Source organism: Malurus melanocephalus, unplaced genomic scaffold, assembly GCF_030028575.1.
Source record: "Malurus melanocephalus ecotype Western Australia unplaced genomic scaffold, MMel_1.1 scaffold_28, whole genome shotgun sequence".
Lineage (NCBI taxonomy): Eukaryota > Metazoa > Chordata > Aves > Passeriformes > Maluridae > Malurus > Malurus melanocephalus.
The window spans coordinates 1,543,178-1,562,803 of record NW_026623260.1 but is presented as its reverse complement, the minus strand read 5'-3'; the positions used below and the strand labels follow the sequence as shown (position 1 = coordinate 1,562,803).

General features: G+C 38.5%; 1 protein-coding gene across 5 annotated transcripts in view; it reads right to left on the bottom strand.

The window, feature by feature from the left end:
* The window catches only part of TESK2 (testis associated actin remodelling kinase 2), a 77,695-nt gene extending 58,323 nt beyond the window's left edge, over window positions 1-19,372 (bottom strand). The window contains exons 1-2 of one of the 5 annotated variants that reach the window (XM_057390579.1): window positions 19,281-19,372; window positions 11,073-11,373 (exon numbers count right to left, since the gene is read on the bottom strand). In XM_057390579.1, coding sequence (XP_057246562.1) covers window positions 11,073-11,291 — 219 coding nt within the window. In that variant the 5' untranslated portion in view covers window positions 11,292-11,373; window positions 19,281-19,372. Of the gene's footprint in view, window positions 1-11,072; window positions 11,374-12,173; window positions 12,441-12,864; window positions 12,889-17,971; window positions 18,235-19,160; window positions 19,222-19,280 lie in introns of those variants that run through there. The other 4 variants (XM_057390581.1, XM_057390580.1, XM_057390583.1 and 1 more) reach the window with 4 other exon arrangements.
* Window positions 19,373-19,626: the final 254 nt, after the last annotated feature.

Genomic DNA, 19,626 nt, shown 5'->3' with positions numbered 1-19,626 from the left:
GCATTTCTTTTTTGTTAAAGCCATTAATAATAATATCCAGTTCTCATTTTTACATTTCATATTAGGCAGTAACACATGCATTTGTGTGTGTTAACACAGACACTCCCCAGGCACAGGCAGTGAAATCCATCACTGAAATATATTTAACATTCCCCTGCTGCCAATATCAGTAAATAAGTGTTCAGAGAGGTGCCTCTGAGGTGTCTCACTAAGATTTGAAGTGATGCACTCTTGTTCTCTAGGCGCAGTCATGTTAGTACTGGACATATGCCAGCACAGATATTTGAAGAACAGTAAATCAGCACCTGTCTCTCTGTATCAGCTATGAATGAGCTTACACAAATGTGCATGTTTGCCAGCTGGCAAAATACAGAAAATCCCAGAGCTGCCAACCCAGCACATCTCCATCCAGAACAGAAAACTAAACAGATCTCATTTAACCATGCTTGAGAAATTATTATGGAAAACAAGAAAAAAAAGCACACAAACATTKCAGTGCCAAGGGACTCTTGCCACCTGCTTTACCCTGGGAAAACTGCACAATGATACTCAGATTGGCACAACTTCTCCTACAGAAAAAAAAATCAAAGGCCCAAAGGACTCTGAACTACAGCAGTCACTGTACTAAACACAAAATCCAACCAGGGGGTTATCTMCTATTGCAAGGTACTTGTTACAGTATCAGAGTATCTTTCTTACTGTTGACAGAATTTGTGAGAGTTCTCTCTTGTTGTGAGGACAACAAAAACTTACCTGAGACATTTCATGTATCAGCTGTTCAGCAAGGGTAAGGAGAGGCCAAGTTTCCAAACAGGTAAAAAATACATTTCAAAATGGACAATTTTATATTAAACTATGTTCCTTTTTTTTTGTCAGAGTATTCTTTTAGTATCAAGTTTGTTTCAATTATTTCTATTCTGGCTTTTTAGTCAACAAACAAATCCTTCACTTTCAGGGTGGTTCTGCCATGTTTACCAGATATTTCTTTCTTCAAGAAGTGAAGTGAAACATAGTGTAAGAACTCTTTCACCCTCTTCCAATTTATGTTACTCAGTATAGTTCTAGACTTTACWGTAGTAATGCCAAGCAGGACCTTAGGAAGAAGCATTATGGAAGTACAGTTTTGAAAATTATCTTAAAATATTTCAAAAGAACAACAAGGCTTTCATTAAATTTGCTACCTGGCTTTTGACTTAATCCCAGTGTTTCCTCAGCTGATGTTTTAGGATGATTGTAACATGCATATCTTAAGACTTYTACCCAGAAAACAAATTAATAAAAACCAGAACTTGTAGGTTTTTATTAATTTGTATTTCAAAGCATTCTCAATTCTGCTAAAAGTAAAAGTGCCCTACACTTCAGATATATGCAAATATCATTAAAATTCAGAATTGCCTAAGTGGGGAGGAAGTGAATGTTTTGCCCCATGGTGCAATCCATAAAGACTAACAACACAGATGASGTTTTTCATTCCTATATTAATGAACTGTTAGAGTACAGCCTATTTATTACTACTTCTCCTCCACAGCCTATGCCCTATAAAAGCATTTGCTAATTAAGTGGCAAGGACTAGGATGACAGCAGCTTGGCACCTCAATAGCAAAAAAAACCCATTAGCAAGAGGAAGATAACTGTCTGGTTAAGTGGTTACCATACAAATCATCTTAGCAGCTGGAAGAAGGGCTCCAAAAGGCTGATACTTCACACATCAGTGTGAGATAAATCAAACTCATTAGAGTTCTACTTTGATTAGGAAAGCACCAGAATCCTCAGAATTTATGGTCATCTCGGGTCCACAATAGTGCTTCTTCCTACTCCTGACAAAAGTCAGAATAGAAAGAAACATTAGAATAACCTCTCTGATACAACTCCAGAGCTTGAGATGAAATTTCAGTTATTCTAGCCTCCTTGGCCAGATTRCATAACACAGAGTGAGTGTATTACYAAACAATTAGTAGCTTGTTTTAACATCGTAACTTCACAGAAGAGACCTTTAGCCTCCAATACCTTGCTTCAGTCACCTTGAAAAAGGTGAAAGAYTTTCCTTCACTAGTCAAAAAGAAAAGGTTTTCATCTTAAAATTCAATCCTATAAAAAATTAGATCRGCAAGAAGATTTGATATCTGTTTTCTAACTGGTATTATATCACACAGGGAGGGCAGGGACAAATGCAATGGTTCTACATCAGGGAAGATATGCCCTGGTCAAATGGGGGTCACTTTTCAGTCAGAAGCATATTCCCCAAGCCTACTAGATCAAATACTATATCTGCATAACCAAAACATAGGATAACCCACTTTCTCATTCCCTGCTTCTTTCCTATCCAAAAAGGATGATTTCTGCCACTATTTGTCATAAACAGAACTTGAAGTATCTCATTTCACCTGATGTAGCTACACCAGTTTCAAGAGGAAAAGACACTACACATCAGTTAAAATTGTCCAAACCATTACTTTTCAAAATGGGTGGTCTTAAACTGCTGGAAGCTATAACTTTCTCAATAYCTTGCCAAGCTTAATGAAGAACATTCTAAAACAAAAGCAAGATGGCCACAAATATCACAAATAAAGCAACAGGAGAGCAAAAATTTCTAGTTGGTAAGGCAGGTCCCACAGTTGCTTAATTTTTTTAAATAAACACAATTCTTATTACAGCTTGCAGCCATTGGGCTTAATCACACCTTTCTCGTTACACTATGGAGCACCTTCAAAGAATCATTTCCTTACTGTAAGACTGTTTATGCACTGTAATGACAATTTTTATATAGCAAACACATTAATACTGAAGTCATCCATTGAATCACTTCTCCAGTTATTAAACCAATTTTAATGKTTTTTTGTCCTCATATGTTAACACCAAGTTAACTTTAGAACAATGTTTAGAACAAAGTTGTTCCAACTTTAGAACAATGCTGAAAAGGTATTAAATGCCTAAAACTTGAAAGTTTCCTACAAAYTCTTCACAGAATAACTAAAGCACCTTTTAAGTCTACCAAATAGTACTACAAATACCATGGATACTGTGTGATCTCAACTGTAAATTTTTACCAAGTTTTTGAGGAACACCTACATTTGTTCAGGCCTCTGATCAGGCTGCTAATATCAGAGGTGAAGAGGATCCTTTTGTAGTGCAAACCTTTCACTAAATGGTCAAAACACCTGAGAAAGTGAGAGAAGTTTGAAACTGAAGCCATAAGGACAAACAAAAAGCATGAGATAGATTTGAGATTTCCAGTGAAATTTTACATTATCAGCTGACTTCTACTTCASTGCAGCTCTCAGAAWACTTGTAACCTGAATACCAGAAAATCTGTTATGCAGAAAGGTGTTTTTGTTGTGCCTCAATAATAAAATCTCAAATTTCTAAATTGACAGTGTTACTGTTTTGTTCCTTAAGACAAAATGACACTCATTCTAGACAGAGAAGGCATGAGGAAAGTATTTATAGATGATGGAAATCAATTCCTCCTCCTCCTCCTTGCTTTCTCAATTCCTCAGTAAATTTTTACCATCCATTTCCAGGAGGTTCTGCCCTTCCAGCTCAACCAGGTRAAGGGACTATCCATACACATCATCTTCACWGGAAGTCAGAGCAGCCTGATCYGCTGTTGGAGGTTTTTCAGTCCAGYGTGGTTATGACACAACCACTCCTCTCTTGCTCAATAAAATTGATTCTTCTGAGATACTAACACTTGGGTACCTCCCACTGCAGTCATCTCTACTATCARCTTTAAAAACCAGGTTAAGGTGGTTGTCCACACACAATGACATATAAAGCTGCTCCCACCCTCTGACAAAAGGATTAAGAGSAAGATGGCAAAAAGGCTTTTCCCACTCTATGTTCTTTCACTCCACAAATCTATAAAACAAAGAAAAACAAATTTTTAAAGTGGGGTAGGAAGGCCTAGTCAGCAACAGAAATGCCAAACCCTGATATTAAGCGAAATTTGCAGAAAGCAATTATGCCTACTGGGGAAGAAATAGCTTCCAGGAAAAAAAACAACGTGATTATCTGCAGTACAGTACTAATGACAAGAGGAGAAGTCTTGTTACTCCCTTATGAGTCTGGGGACATGATACACAGTGTTAACCAAGTTATGGTTCCAACAACTCTAATCTCGTGTACAACTGTTACCATAATGAAAAACACCTACACACAATTAGCCTTCCTATGTTCCTCTACACAAGCATTCTGCCCATTAAGCAACATTATGGCAATATCAACGTCACTTTGAAGAATGCAATGTTGGCATAAAGTTTGGTGGCAAAGCAATGAAACTGCTAGCAAGCAAAAGCCAGATATGTACTGAGTCAAATTCCTTTCTTAGTTTGGAATTAACAAAAAAAGAAACTTCTTCCTGTTGTCAGTGTTTATGTTGGGAGTTTTGAAATAATAATCAAAAGGGTATGATAGGATTAAGAAAGGTTTGCCTCCAGTTGAAGTACCCAGGTTCGCCTTGATTTATGCTGACAATTAATTCCTTCCTCCTCAAAAGAATTCAGCAGGGAAGGTACTGGCTCAACAGTCTTGAAGACTGACATTCCATTTATGCAGCACACWCAGAGGAGGCACACACTTCTACTTGCTTGTAGAGCCCYGGGAGAATGCTGAGGCCCTGTMCTACAGGTTGGAGCTCCAAACCAATTCTGCTCTTGGCCATTCTGCAAAGACTAGCAATAATACACAGACTCACATTTAAAACACCTTGACAGTTCAAATATTGCAGCACCTGTTTATCTGATAAAACCCAACTTTATAATAAAGATTCCAGTCCAGGAAAGTGCTGTCTGCAAACTCTGAGACACTGTTTCCAAYRCCTTCTCCAGYGGGATTTGCKGAGCRTGGGCTGAAAACCAAGCATCAGATMCCTTGCCTTTCTTTCTATACCTTTTCCATGTCCTTTTTGCAGTCATACTCTCCTTTAAATCTGAACTGGTATTCTCTTCCTTGCATGTTCATTTTTGTACCTATTCAAATATCTGCTTCCCTCCTTTCACACACTCACAGACATGTTACTATTCTGAATAAATGCCACAAGAAAACAGAACCCTCTGTTAGTAATGAGTTGCTAGTAGGGTCAATAAGCAAATAGGAAGGAACAGCTGTAGAAACAACTCAAACTGGGAGTTCTAGCTATAAAAGGATCATTTAAAAATAATAAATTATAGCCTGGATACACCAAAGGAGGCTGTAGAATCTTTTATAATGGAAGTTTAAAGGACAGGCCAAAAGTAGCTGCCAAGRACAGACGAGAAACACTTATACCTGGCTTAGCTAAGGATACTGGAGTAATTCTTATAATATCCCTTGCAAGCTTTACATTAATTTTAAATTTAGATTATAAGATTGATTAAGCAAAATACACGTATGTTTTGAAATAGCAATATACATAKACTTCTGTAAGRCGTCTGACTTCATGCCACMACCCACTACAACCAGGTTACAGACWGGCCACTGACAGCTGAACATAYTCTCCTTTGTCATGTCCAAGTGTAAGACAGGATTCTTTTACTGAGTTTCCTGAGGAGCTGAGCAAGGTCTCCTGTTACCCAATATTCTGCATTCYCTTCCTGCTCACTAATGGAAGCTGCCACTCAGAACAATTTGAAAGTTTTAAGTTTGTAGTCTGTTTCACTTCACTAAGCAGTGAAGGCCACTTCACTTAGGTCTACCTGAACAAAAACTAACATACCCAAATAAAAAAACTTCCATTACAAACAAGGACTGAAGGCTACAGCACAGGAGATACACAGCCATTAAACATAAGGTAYTAAAATGCCATGATAGCAACAACTGATGTGCATCATAAGAGTGTGACACAAAGCTGAAGGATAGTTTTTACATGCCATTGTTGAGAAAACTAAGGCATGGTACTGTCTTCAAGATCTTCAATTCAGAACKGAATTAAAAAAAAAAMAGCAAGGGAGGTGTACCTGTGCTGTATGTGGTGTCAGTACATGSTCTAGACAAAGTTCCAGATACTGGTATAATTTAAACACCTTTGATGATGTGGCTGGGTGTGTAGATGATCCAGTAACTCATCCAAGCCTTAACTGTTTGAGAAGTTCATAAATGCCTTTATTTTTAGACATAAAGTTCAACTGTGAGACATAATAGGCAAAGTGTAACATCAATATACCTATTCATGCCCACCAAGATTTTTTTTTGGTCAAGTRACCTCTCATAACTTTTGGGTCTGAAAGCTCATGAGTTAATACCTCGCTTACTCTACTGTTAAGTTCCTATTCTGCACTACTAATTCTAGYTAGCAAGTCCTGTCAAATCTACATCAGAGGCAACAGAAAAAAGTGGCATCAAACATTTCTGCACTAGACTCCTCAAAGTCTGCAAAATTACAGACAAACACAGAGAGAAATGTTAATTTGAATGGTAATGAAGTCATAAAGTACAAAAAAAAACCCCAAACTTCCCATTGAGTAATTCTGGGAAAACCAGATCAGTAATATCTCTCAAATCTACCACAATCTACCACAAGATGTTCCAGAGATCAAGCCCACCAGCATGACAATGCATCCACAAGACTTAATATCATAAATGAAATGCTATCTAGTATTTGTACCTAGTATCTATGATTTGTATGTTTAGAGGTAACAGAACTACAAGTTTTACCTTAAGTGCTTTACAACTACTTGATAAAAAGAATTATATAAGTGTTCTTCACAGAACCTCTGAGCACAGCTCCACATCAGCCTGGTTTCTCCTTTCACATTAGACAGTTGGATGCTGCTTATCTTTAAACACCTCGAAGACATTAAATAAATACGAGAAACAGGATCCTAGCCTCAGGTACAAGGTACGTATTTGGACAGGCACACCTTTCCTGATCAGTCAGCACTTCTGAAACAMAGAGAACATAAATTTGACCACACAAATAAAGACTAGCAATTAATTAATGAATTGAGGATCATCACTCCAGGGTATTCAAATAGGAGGCCTCACAGTACAAGCACATACAGTGAGAACACCCTGTGGATACCAACCCTTTTGCACCCACCACCCATCTTGTTAAGTCATCCACAAGTATGATACTTTCTCTTTGTATTTATATTTGGCCTTGCACCCTGGTAGTGCCAGTTTCATTATGTGTATATCAACATCACCGATTAGCACTGACATATTTCCAGCGTTCATTACTCAAAGGTTTCCAAGTCATATCAGCACTAAGATTCCTTGTATCTTATTTCTCATATGGCTTCAATGTACCTCTCTAGACATCTTCACAAATAAGCCAGACAAATGTGATCTAAAAGGAAATACTCTAAAGTAGCCATGTAAAACCATAATCAAATAARTAGCTTGTGGATCTCAGATGAACTTCTAAGATTATCAAAAATGAAAGCATCYCTTGAAAAATTTAGAAATGCTTGAATGGGAAGCAACACCAAAAAAAAGGTAAATCTGCTGCACAAGTACAAAGTCAAGAAAATCATTAGCCAGAAGTTCTGCAGAAAGGATATCAAGTTATAGGGGATCATAAACTGAGTACTTAGCACATGGCACTGTCAGTAAATACGATCAAATGGGAGGGTTGATTTTCATCTCAAAATTTTTCTATGGAGGCACCCATACTCAGCTGCTTAGTATTTCTGATCTAAAAGGTATTTGTTCTGCATTGTGTCTTATAAATCATATATTCTCCTCTGCCTATCCATCATTACACAAGTTTTTTATTAACTGCTTTTAAAAGTATTATGTACCTTTTTCATTGCTCACATAAATAACCTTCCCAAGTGTACACTTAAGATACAAACTATAGTGACCTATTTGCTTCCTGGATGTCGAAAGACTTCACCATTCCTCAACAGTCCAAACCCTAAAACTCCCAAGTGACCAACCTGTACAGCAACACAACTTCCCAACATACAAATACACAGSACACTGAATTTGCACAAATCCATTTTGGATGAATGACTTCCGTTTTCATGTACACACAAATAATAAACAGCAAAAAGTCAATTTTTAACACCAGAATGTCACAGTGTTTCCCGTCTGTCTCAAAAGTTCAGCTACAGAATGCAGAGCCAACAAGAACACCTGAAGGAAATTTACAGCRACTTGAATATTTAGTACTGGCTTTGAACCCGAAAGTAAAAGTGAATAGAATATCATCCTGCATTTTAGTCTGACTGTTGTTCTAAAACATGCATTTTATAATTAATACTATCTATTTCYTAATACAATACTTCATTTCAGTATAATGCTTGAATTCTCTCACAATTCCTCACAACTTCATCAGCTGGTTTTCCCAGCTAGGAGTTTAGGGGTTTGGTATCRTGGCTGGGCACTGTTCGTTTATACAAACAGTCTCTGCCTAGTTTGATCTTAAAAGCAAACCTCWGGGTGCTGCACTTGCCATTGAAATTTAGAACAGGCATTGGTCAGTTAGTGCTTCAAACTAGATTGCTGATATTTTCACAAAGTTCAGTTTTTCTAAACTAGTTTCTACAACATCTGATATTCAAGTGAACATGAATTTGAAATGTTGTAGTGAGGGCTAGCAAAATCAAAGTGATAGTTTAATACTCTGCTCTGAATAAACAATGCATTTTAATAGGTTTATGAATAAAGGTGCACTAGAAATGTTCAAATATAATTCATAGCATATATGACCATTAACATAAAGATATGAACTGTAACATCTACTGTTCCCAAGGTAAGAGAAGGCAACTTCTATCATAACAATAGACTATATTTTAGAAGATGTTTCCACAGAAAAGGACAAAGGGGAAGAAATCACTGAAAAAAATTGTCAACTACATCACAAAACAAAAATCCCTAGCACTGAAAACAGTCTATGCATTCCTTGCTAAATGTCTTGAGTGAACCCAGTGTATGATACTCATAAAACAATAGACCAATACATTATTGAAAAAGCTCTGGAGACATGGGAGGTTTTGAGACACCTTTGATGATTTAAAGGGAAGGCTTCATTGGTCTTGTAAAATTACTTACACWGTAAGTCTAGAACTACCCCGGATTTTTCTCAACTTCAAACATTTAGCTGCAAGCCTGCAGATCAGACTGAAATTTAACCGTGTCAAGCCACAAGCCTCTCCTTACTGGAAGCACATCAAGGTTCTCACATGGAATCTGATCATCAGCACAGTAGGATTAATGACAGAGGTGGTCAGGCTGATAAAACAGCAGAACAGAAACAGCTTAAATGAGTTTGGAACTGCATCTACGATAAGGTCGTAATGCGTCCTCACCCCTTCACACCAGAACTGCAGAGAGACTTTGGTCGAAACTGATGCAAAAGAAAAGACTTTATCACTCTTTGTCTGCCTGCAGGAGGACYGTGGTTGTTTCTGGGAAAACAGACACTAGATACTCAGACTACCACCATCGCTCCCACAGTAATGCCACCAACTCTATCCAATACCTTGGGACATCTAGTTTGGCTCACTGAAACAAAAATTAGCAGGGAAAGGTTTTTTTAAGAATTAGAGGACTTATTTACACACAAGAAAATAAACTGTAKATCAGAGATTTCTCTCAGTCAACATATTCTCAAATTAATCAATTATTATGAATGATGGAAATTCACCTTTTAGCTACCTTTTTCTCTCCACCAGAATTCTGAAATTCTCACAAATAACAGACCTTGGTTTATTTCCTAGTTACTTCRACACAACCTTCTTTTAGTACCTTTATACACATTACAGCAACCTCACCCCTGAAGCTGCAAAGATGAATTCCAGTAACATACAGAACTTCAAAACATCTAACATTAGGAAATGCCTCTATGCAAAACCAGTGCTACAAAATGCATTACAGAAAGTTTTCCAAACAGGGAAATAAGAAAAAAAAAAAAAAAAAAACAAAAAACACAAAACAAACCCTTGTTTTCAACCGTTACAAAAGCTGGATTTATAAAGAAATGTCCTGTATCAAGTCTCGTACACACCCACAATAAAGTTCTTCATGTCTACCCATTTGAAAGAATTCAAGTGTTAGTGACAACTAAAATGTCATATATCTCGCTAAACAGAAAAACTTCTGTGGAGTGACTTGCCTTTACACAAGAGGAGATACACACATGGAGATCTGAATGCCTTTGGGTACTAAAGCACCATTAAAATAATTTCCATTTTCTAATGCAGGAAATCTATKTACAGCAATAAAACCACATAGAAGGTTTTTTGGTTAAACTTCAAGTAAAAAAAACACATGAATTGTCATGGAATGGAAGCAATATACTGTAAGATAGTTTTCTGGCATTTCACTGAAATGGAAATAATGTGGAGGGTAACTTCATGTAAAGTCAGGAAYTAGAACAAGGAAATAAGTTATTTTTTCAGTGCCTGAAAGTCAACTCAATGTCCTGTTCCTCTACAATAAACCATACCAGAACAGTCAGAGCAGAAGCAGCACTACCAGCRCTATAAAACAGGGTTTGACAAGTTGCTTTAAAAGATCTTTTCCATGTCCCATATCCACAGCAGCAACTGACAGCATCAGATTTTCTCRTTCATATTATTTACTTCAAACCAATCTCTGATTATTTGAGTTAGAAGTGTGGCATAAGCAGCAAAGCAGATAGAGAAGAGTACCTAGCTGTACTGTGATTTCAGTGTAATAAAATCCGTGGTTCCAAATTCAGCAACCATGTATGGAACTCCTTAACACATGCATCTAAGTGTCGTGAGGCAAAGACCACCAAAGGAATGTGTACCATCCCACAAAAATCAATAAACTAACTAAATTAAAGACATTTACACTTACATATGGGAGAACCAACAGCCACCAGTGTTTAACACACTACATAAATGCAAAAATACACAGCAGAGGTCAAAAAATAAATTACTGTTAGCTTTTTCTGTTTTTCCCAAATAGCTCTGCAACTCCTCAAATAAATTATAAGTGACAAAAAAACAGTTGGAGGAGTGATAGAAGAAATACTTGGGGCCCAAAAGTTCCTCACCACTCATTCATCCTGAATGAAGCAAATATGAGGACTAACAATTGACACCAGTGGAAAGTACTTGGGCCAACACTCATCATCAAACATGAAGCAAACCATATTGAGAAGAAAAAGCTAAAACACATACCTTGAACACCTCAGAGAAGAATCCAGAGCCAATTTTCTCACATGTGAAGTCATCAAGACGAGTAAGTCTGGAAAAGGCACTTATCAGGGCTCTGTATGAAGAGGTACAAACTCTTCCTATCTGCGATGCAGTCCCTTCTCCAGTGCCACCATCAAAGTCTTCAGTGCGCTCCAAGCGTGGTGGAAATCCCGCTATTGAGTTCCGCTTACTTCGGTCCATTTTGAAAACAAGRTTTTATTTCACTACGGGAGGATTTCTCACATCTTAGGTAATTTGCTGGCTTCTCTACTCTTGTTGCATCCTAAAATACAAGAAATTGAGATTACCATTATTGTGAAGATATCTAACAAGACTGATAGGATTCCAACAAAGCTCACACCAGTTCAAGAGAATAAGAAAGATATCCAAGAAGGGGCACAAAAACCCAAAGAAAACCACCACACAACATCAAGAGTAAAGACAGCAATTTAATGAACTTTTCCTTTAGACTCATTGAATACCCTATGCTCTGGCTATTCCAAGACCAACAGGCTTGAAACTCAAAATTTAACTGGTAACCAGCAACTTTCATTCCCTTCCCCCAACCCTTTCTTTTTTTATTTAAGTTCTGGTTGCTACAGCAAGCAACCAAGCAGGAGGAAACCCACAAAATGTAACATTTTGTTTTACTTCAATTGCAGTTGGTAACCAATCTACTGCTAATGCAAGAAACAATTTCACTTTCAGGAGTAAACAAGGGATCCCCAACTATTAAAAAAAAAAAAATTAAAGATTGACTTTCAATGGACATAAGGAAAGTTACTAGCTTGAATCATCAAAACCTTGTTTTTAAAGCTTCCTCTTATGAGTGTTCCAAGACCAACTCCCTACCTGGTAGGAACACAAGTTTACATCCACTGAACACCTAGCCCACAAGTTATAAAAACGTCTACAACCCTGCTACAAAAACAAAGTATTCTAATAACAATCTGTCAGACAAATTTTCCCCACAAAGATATTTTTAAAAGCTATATTAATTTCAGTTTAACTGAAAACACAGGAAACAAGCTACATTTGCCAAGTAGGAGTAAATGAAAAAAAAAAAAAGGGAGGGGAACCAACATTTTTTTTTCTTTTTAAGAGGATGATGAAGTAATCAGGATGACTCTGGAACCCATCAAATTTGGCTTGACTCTGGAGCCCATCAAATTCAGCTTGGACTGGAAAACTTGACAGGTGTCATACTTTTCTTTAAACCTTRGACTTAGGAGGTTATTCATCTTTTCCAAACTTAAATGTTCATTTACAACAATTTGATGACCACCTACAAAGCCTGAACAAAGTGAACAGTCACAAAGAGGATACTTTTTTTTGCCCCCCTCAGGGTGAATGAAAAACTAGAGAGGAAGGAAACAAAATTTTTTTTTAAAGGTGGACAAAACCACAGGGCAGGCAGTTACTTCTATTTACACAGATGTACAGAACCTGAACAATRCACTAAATTTGAAAAGCTTCTAAAACAGAGGCACACCAGCTGTCCTCTGAAAATAAAGCAGTGCTGCTATAGCCTTGTTTTGTATGGAGTATATCTTTTAGAGATGTTCTGTGCCAACACATCAGGCAAACACATAGTCCTTCACTGCTTTCAGAAATAAGCTCTGTTCAACTGTCTGGAATTAATTTGAGGTTGTCCTCTCCAAAAACAGAAGGGTGTTTATTTCAAACATCTTAACACCTCTCTAAATGGATGTCAGTGGGTAAAAGACTCTTACCAAGGCCTGATTATGAAAATTTAATCTCTAACAAATCCCACCTCATGGTTTTCCTACAGAATTTTGTATGCAGACTCCCACATGCCTGAGCTTACTGCACTTTTCAGACGATGGTGGCCAGCTGCCACATAGGAGATCAGGATCCAGTTTCTGATCTTGTATTCTTGACTCAGGAGCCTTGAGGGTCTGGAAGAGGCACAGAAGCACCAGAGGAAGAAAAACCCTGTTACATTTCCTCAATGGAAAAAAATAGTCCAGAGAACCTCCTCAGCTATACACAAGATGCCTAGGAAATTCCATGGTGCGCTTAAATAATTCCTTTTGATCTGAAAAGGACAAGCTATCTCTTCGTTACTTTTCAAGGACATAAAGAAAGAACTGTCTACGGAAGGAGGACAGACAGAGGAAACCAACTAATTTTTTGGATCAGGAGATGCAAGTTATCTTTGAAGACTGACCAGAAAACCTACTCTAACTGAGGAAACTATTTTTTTAGAACTTATTTCCATCAGAGTTGCACCCACATGCASCAGACACTTGACATGGAAGGAGGAAAGCATTTGCCCCCAGAAATGCTCAACCTGACAATCCAGTATCACAAGATACCATAGGATCACTGCTCCTTGGAAAGTGGAACTTGCAGAACCCCCCAATAAATCCAGTGAAACAACACATCTACACAGTTTAAATTTGCAGGCAAAGCAAGATTTTTTTTTTAATGAGAAAACAAAATAGGAAGGAATGCTGTTGTCTTTCCTAGAGGAAGATGCCAAGTTAGATAAGCTGCATTAAACAGGAGGAAAAGCCTAAATCTCCTAAGTATCCAGATACCATTATCAAAAGATGGCCTCAACACAGTTTCTACATCTATTTAACAAAGCAAAAAAATCTCCCTCACACATTTACACATCCTTTTGATTGAAATCACATGGTGAACTTCGCAAAACTCTATACAAATTACACAATGAAAGAAGAGGTTCAATGTAATTCGTACAAAATAAAGCCCAAAAGGTTTTGCCWTCTGGATTCCCAAGTAACCCATTCCTTCATTTTTGCCTGCTAGAGTTTACCHTATTTCCAGACAGCTACACAAAATCCTTGGAAATTATTAGGATACAGCTCCATTTGTCTATTATCCTGCCCAGGATTGCATACACAGAATTAGAGGAAAATTTCAAGTGGGCACAATTCCAAGTGGGCCTCCTGTCATTTTGGCCAATTACACTAATGATCACATTCTCAATGAAATCAACCAAGGTTTAATTGACTGTCAAGTCAGTCTGAGGTACTTTAATTTACTACCTTGTATGGTTAATTAAAGTGCACTGAACAGAATCCAACACTATCCTGCAAATCCTGTAACCAACTAAAAGGTTGATGGGTGGTTTTTTTCATATTAAGGTTCAGCTTAAAAACTCATAAGCTATGCTCAACAGTCAGTTAAAAGACACTACACACTAGAAAAAACATCTCCTAACAAATTCTCTCCTAATAAATTGTCCTCTTTCAGAACAATTTTTCTGACATTCTTATACAAAAAAAAATGCACCCCACTCTGCCAAGACAAAAATAATTCTAAAATTCACCTCTCAAAATGCGTATCTGTCCWATTTGTCCACTTCTTTCATTACTGAAAAGCAGAATTTCAGAATGGTTCATGCCCTACTACATTTAAATTTCTTGTCTTACCAAAACACACCTTGAAGAAAAAAAAAATCCATTTACTAAGATCAGTTTCTTCACTGCATGAATGCATTGATTTTTTAATTGTAGAAATTACTATAAACACAACTACTATCAGCATTAATGTGGTTAATTAGAGATCTACCTCTCAAAATAAGTGCCTGAGCCTGCAATTAGTTAAAGATGGAAACCCCACAACAACACATCAAGTTATACCCTACACATTAGTGTCAAACCTACAAGTGACATATAATAGCCAGTAATTAACATTTTATACTTCATAGATATAAAAATGGTTTAAGCTCCTCAACTTCAGCAGCATCCCTTTAATGCCTCAGAGCATAAAAAAGATCCTTCAAAAGAAAAATTCAACTCATTAYTAAGAGGTTTTCTGTCCCCAGTATCTTTATAAATATGTGCATATTTGCACTCAAATGTCAAACTCAAAATTTCCTAAAAGATGGCCCTAATAACAACAACCATTTTTAGACACAGAGACGGTCGCTAGGCATTCAGCCTGGAAAGCAATAAATCTGGTGAACGCATGTTATTAATTTGAACAAGTTTTCTGAAGAACAAGATGCCAAAGCTTTGACAAAAGTCATTTGCCAAGAGTTAACTATTTAAACTTCTAGTCTGATATATCTTCAATAGCCAGCACTACAAAAACATAAAGGAATTAAAGGAATTGTGCTGGCAAGTGCCACTTAACAAAATAATAACTTGAGGGGGAAGAAGACTTCATTGTAGTACTGTGCAAGTTTCAGAAGGGCTTCAAAGAAATGTAAAGAACAAAATTATCCCCCCAAAGACTCAACTGACTGAGGTCCATAGCCTGAAGAAAAAAAATAAAAACAAGGAAAAAAATGTTTAAAAATTAAACACAATAAATGAAAATGAACAGGTAAAGAGAATCAGACGCTCAACAATTTTGTTCTCAGCTGCTGTCACTTGCTTCCCTAACACACAAAGTTCCTTGGTTTGTCCCTAACTTAGCTTCTTATCCTTGAGAGGAAGACAATATCAAATATTTACAGATGAGGTARCTACAAATACCAGAGCTCAGACTATGTTTGGCCCAGCTCATTCTGAACCTGAAGTCTTTTTTAACTACTTTATGTGACAAATCTTTAGGCTCAGTTTATGTCTTAGTTACAACACTACATTTGAACATGAAAATCCCAATATTTTCTATTCTCACTTACATAACATTTTGCTTTAATTTCATCTCCACTGTACAGGATAATTCCCAGCTCTAGCCAGTACTGTCACAGCATAAGCTTCCTACAAATTAGGACTGACATTCCTCAGAAGAGACCTGCATTACACATATTACACCACTGCAGAAACTGGAAGTCTGCTGAACTGCATCACAGTTTTATAATGCAAACAAACTTCCACGAGAGGCTGAGCTGAAACAAACAGTTCATTTATTTTGCAACTGTAGCCAAGTTTGAAATGAGTAAGAGAGACCAGCTATTACTGCAGAGCTCGGGATTCAGGGCCAAGGTTGTAGGTTTAAAAATATTTTCATCAGGCATAGGCATAAATCCTAGCACATATTTAGAAGGCTAATATAACTGAGGGGGAATATTAAAAGCTCACAAACAAACAGAAAAMCACTTGATCCTTATGCCCACAATGTAATTACCAACCTTTTTTAGGGTCCAATCACAAATAGAAAACTAAAGCTCTACTGAATACCTTGCAACAATCCATTCCTCTCTAGCCTGGTTTTAGTCACTCCAATCCACAGTGCAGACAGGCTCTAGCCTAGTAACAAAGCATCGTTAGAGTTAAATAACCACTCAAGTAGATCATGTACAAGACCCAGCTGCTGCTTCAAATGGATAATTTTAATACATTATGTTTGCTTAACAAAACAGAGCTCAGAAAAGACACTGAGAAGCTGCTCATGCCTTCCAGGTGTCAGCAGGCTGACATTTGCTGAGCTCTGAAAAAAAAAGAAAGGGAATCAAAGCCTTCTAATACCAACAGGYATTGTAACATCTCAATAATCTAGGAATTTCCCCCTCAGCCTSTCCGCTGGGTTTACCATGAGGGCTGACAGCTCTATTAGCACTGAGGGCTTCACATGAGACTGGAAGCAACTTTTGTTGTTTCAATGCAGCCACTGAGACAATTCAGSACAGCAAAGGCAAGAAAAGAGAACATGAATGCCTGAAAGAGGGATGAAGATAAAGTAAACAGGCTGAATTTCATACCTGACTGACCTCTCTTGGACATAATCTTTATGCATCATCACACAAGACAGTCAATATTTGTATTTTCCAGTTAAAAGCATCATCTCCACAAATATTTAAGACATATTCTGTAGCCTATCTTTACGAAACACAAACCTGTGTTTCTGGCTTCACCTGACAGTGAAACACCAAGTACCTTTTYTATTGCAGGTAGCGGCCGCACAAATGGAACAGTAACAGAGATTTCACTAATTTATGATTTTTTTGAAGTGAGAACAGGGCTTCCCAAATCCATTGCTCTTAAGGTAGTGTAGACACTGAAGTCTGCTGGTATTTACAAATCAATCTGAAGCTCCCTGTACAATGGAAAACACGTAACTCATAGTTTGAGAGCCACAGACCTGGCGTGTACAAGGTCAGCCTTCAAAMGCAAAGTTATCTCAACCAATTCCACTCCTGGCTGCAAAAGCTGTTACATTTCTCCAGTGCAAGGAACAGGACAATCACACCAGAAAGTGGCTTAGCCACTACCAGCAATGTGTTCAACTTAACAAAAAGTGACAGGATCATATGAAAAGAAGCTTACAATCTAAGTCAGAAAGAAGACTTGGCAACAGACAACAGATGGAGCCAGTGTGATACAGTTGCTGATTATTAGATGGACTTACTGATGAACACACAAATTCCAATGAATGTGGTAGGGAACTAATAAGCATGAAAGGGCTTAAAAAAAAAAATATGAACGTTGGCTTTTTTTGATGTTGCCTAGCAGAGCTCTTATTTTTGCACCAGTTTGCAAGATGCCGCGCTGCAAGAATACAATAAAGAGCTTTGCCATTGTGCAAATGGTTGTCTGCTACAGGAAGAATACAGAAAGGGAACCTATGATGCAAGTGAACCACAAGCTTCATTCTTTTATGCAGCCGACACAGAAACAACAGTCCCCTCCTTTAACCCTGCATTTCTTTCATGAGTTTGTGAAACCATTTGCATAAAGGATTACAATGGCAAAGACAAATATCTGGAATTAAAGGCTATAACTAGGWTACAGGAGGTCTGTGCCACCAGAGCAGCTCTTTTGGACCAACTCTGTCCTACCACAGTTACAAAAACACTAAGAACTAAGGCAAGGATTGTTCTGCAGGCACTATCTTTTGCTTGGCCCCATTGCCAGCTGTTCATCCTAATGAAAAGCCACAAAACAAATCGAARCAAAAAACACAGGAGAGCAAGCACTTCCCACCAGGTACAGAGAACATACCTCTGCCTTCAGTTTGAACTACTGGTTTTGCGTGAAAGTTTTACACAAACCAGAATGGACAATGGAATTACTCAGCCATGTCTACAGCTGAACACTGCAAGAATCAGAAAATGACATTTTTATTGGCATGCAACAATAATTTCCAAGGATGATGACTAAATGGAAAGGTTTATGACTAGTCCACAGGGCATTTCAGAGTTTCTCATAAAAAAATCTTATCTAGGTTGCAAATTCCACTGCCTAATTAAGTCCATGGAACTGTAAGTCTGTTGATTTTCCAGACAATAAAATATGCTAGAACTCTGATCTCTATTAAAAAAAAAAAAAAAAAAAAANAATTTTTATGAATTAGTAAAAATTAAGAACTCTGTTAAAATAACTAAATTCAAGATTTGCTGCTATTAAATAAAAAGCAAGTATTACACCCCTTTGACCTGGCAGGAAATATTCACAAAGCTATCAGTCTTTTATTAAGTTTATTTAAAGAGATAAATAACAATGCTATTACAGTTTAAACTATATATGTTTGGATATAATCATTAATTTAAATGTCTATTTTTAGACCTCTATAGCTGAAGACGGTAACATGTAAAAAAAAAAAAAAAAAACAGTTGAAGCACAAAGACTTCTCATAAACTAGCTTAAATGTTAGCTGTTGCTTTTTTTAGAGGGGCAAACAGAAAGGTTTAAATAAAATTCAACTCAGTACTCTTCAAATTCAATTCATTACTCTTGAAGTTGTAGCTTTCAACTACTACTGCAACACTTACAGGAATACCCAAGCGGAAAGTCCCCCGTACTTGAAGCAAAAACCCTTCCGACTCTCAAAGGAATACAACATTAAGAGTGACATTAAGAGTACATTTCTATTGCACGTCTCACCTGAAGGCCATTAGCAAACATATATGCRCATACACTAGAACACTCGAGCCTGTCATTAACGGGTGATTCACGTATTCCGACAGAGCAGCACTTAAACAGCAAAACCCGAACCAAGCCCTCACACCTCTTGGCACAGCGAACATTTCCAAGGCACTCCTGGCCGGGCAAAGATCCGTGCCGGGCGCTGCCAGACCCTTGCCCCCGGGATCAGAGCGCGGTTTTCCCGCAGCGCCCGCCGCCCCTCACCTGCCGCCGCCGGGGCGGCGCGGCCCCTCCGCGCACCTGCTCCCCGGAACGCCCCGCTCACCTCACCGCACTGAGACCCCTCCGCCAGCAGGGAGCCCCTTCCCTGGAGCGGCCCCGCTCCCCGGGAGCCGCCGCCGACCCGCCCGGACCTGCCCCGCGCCGCCCCCGCGCCGGCCGTTACCTGAGCGGCGGCGCCTGCAGGGCCCGCGGGCGGTATGGGCTTTCATGACCACATCCCCCACCCGCGGCCCCTCAGCACCCCGGCACAAGTCTTCCCCGGCACAAGTCTTCCCCGCCGCTGCAGCCGGCGCGGGGGCCCCATGTGAGGCGGGAGCCCGGCTGCGGGACCCGGGGCCGCGACCGCCGGCTCCGCCTCCTCCTCCTCCTCCTCACGAGCGCCACCGCCCACAGCGCCGGGGCGGGAACCAACCGGGAGCCGCCTCTCCCTGATAGCCAATCGACGCTAAGAAAAGTGTGATGGACAGCGCCTCTTGACCAATAGAGAAAGGGAGCCGGGCAGACAGATC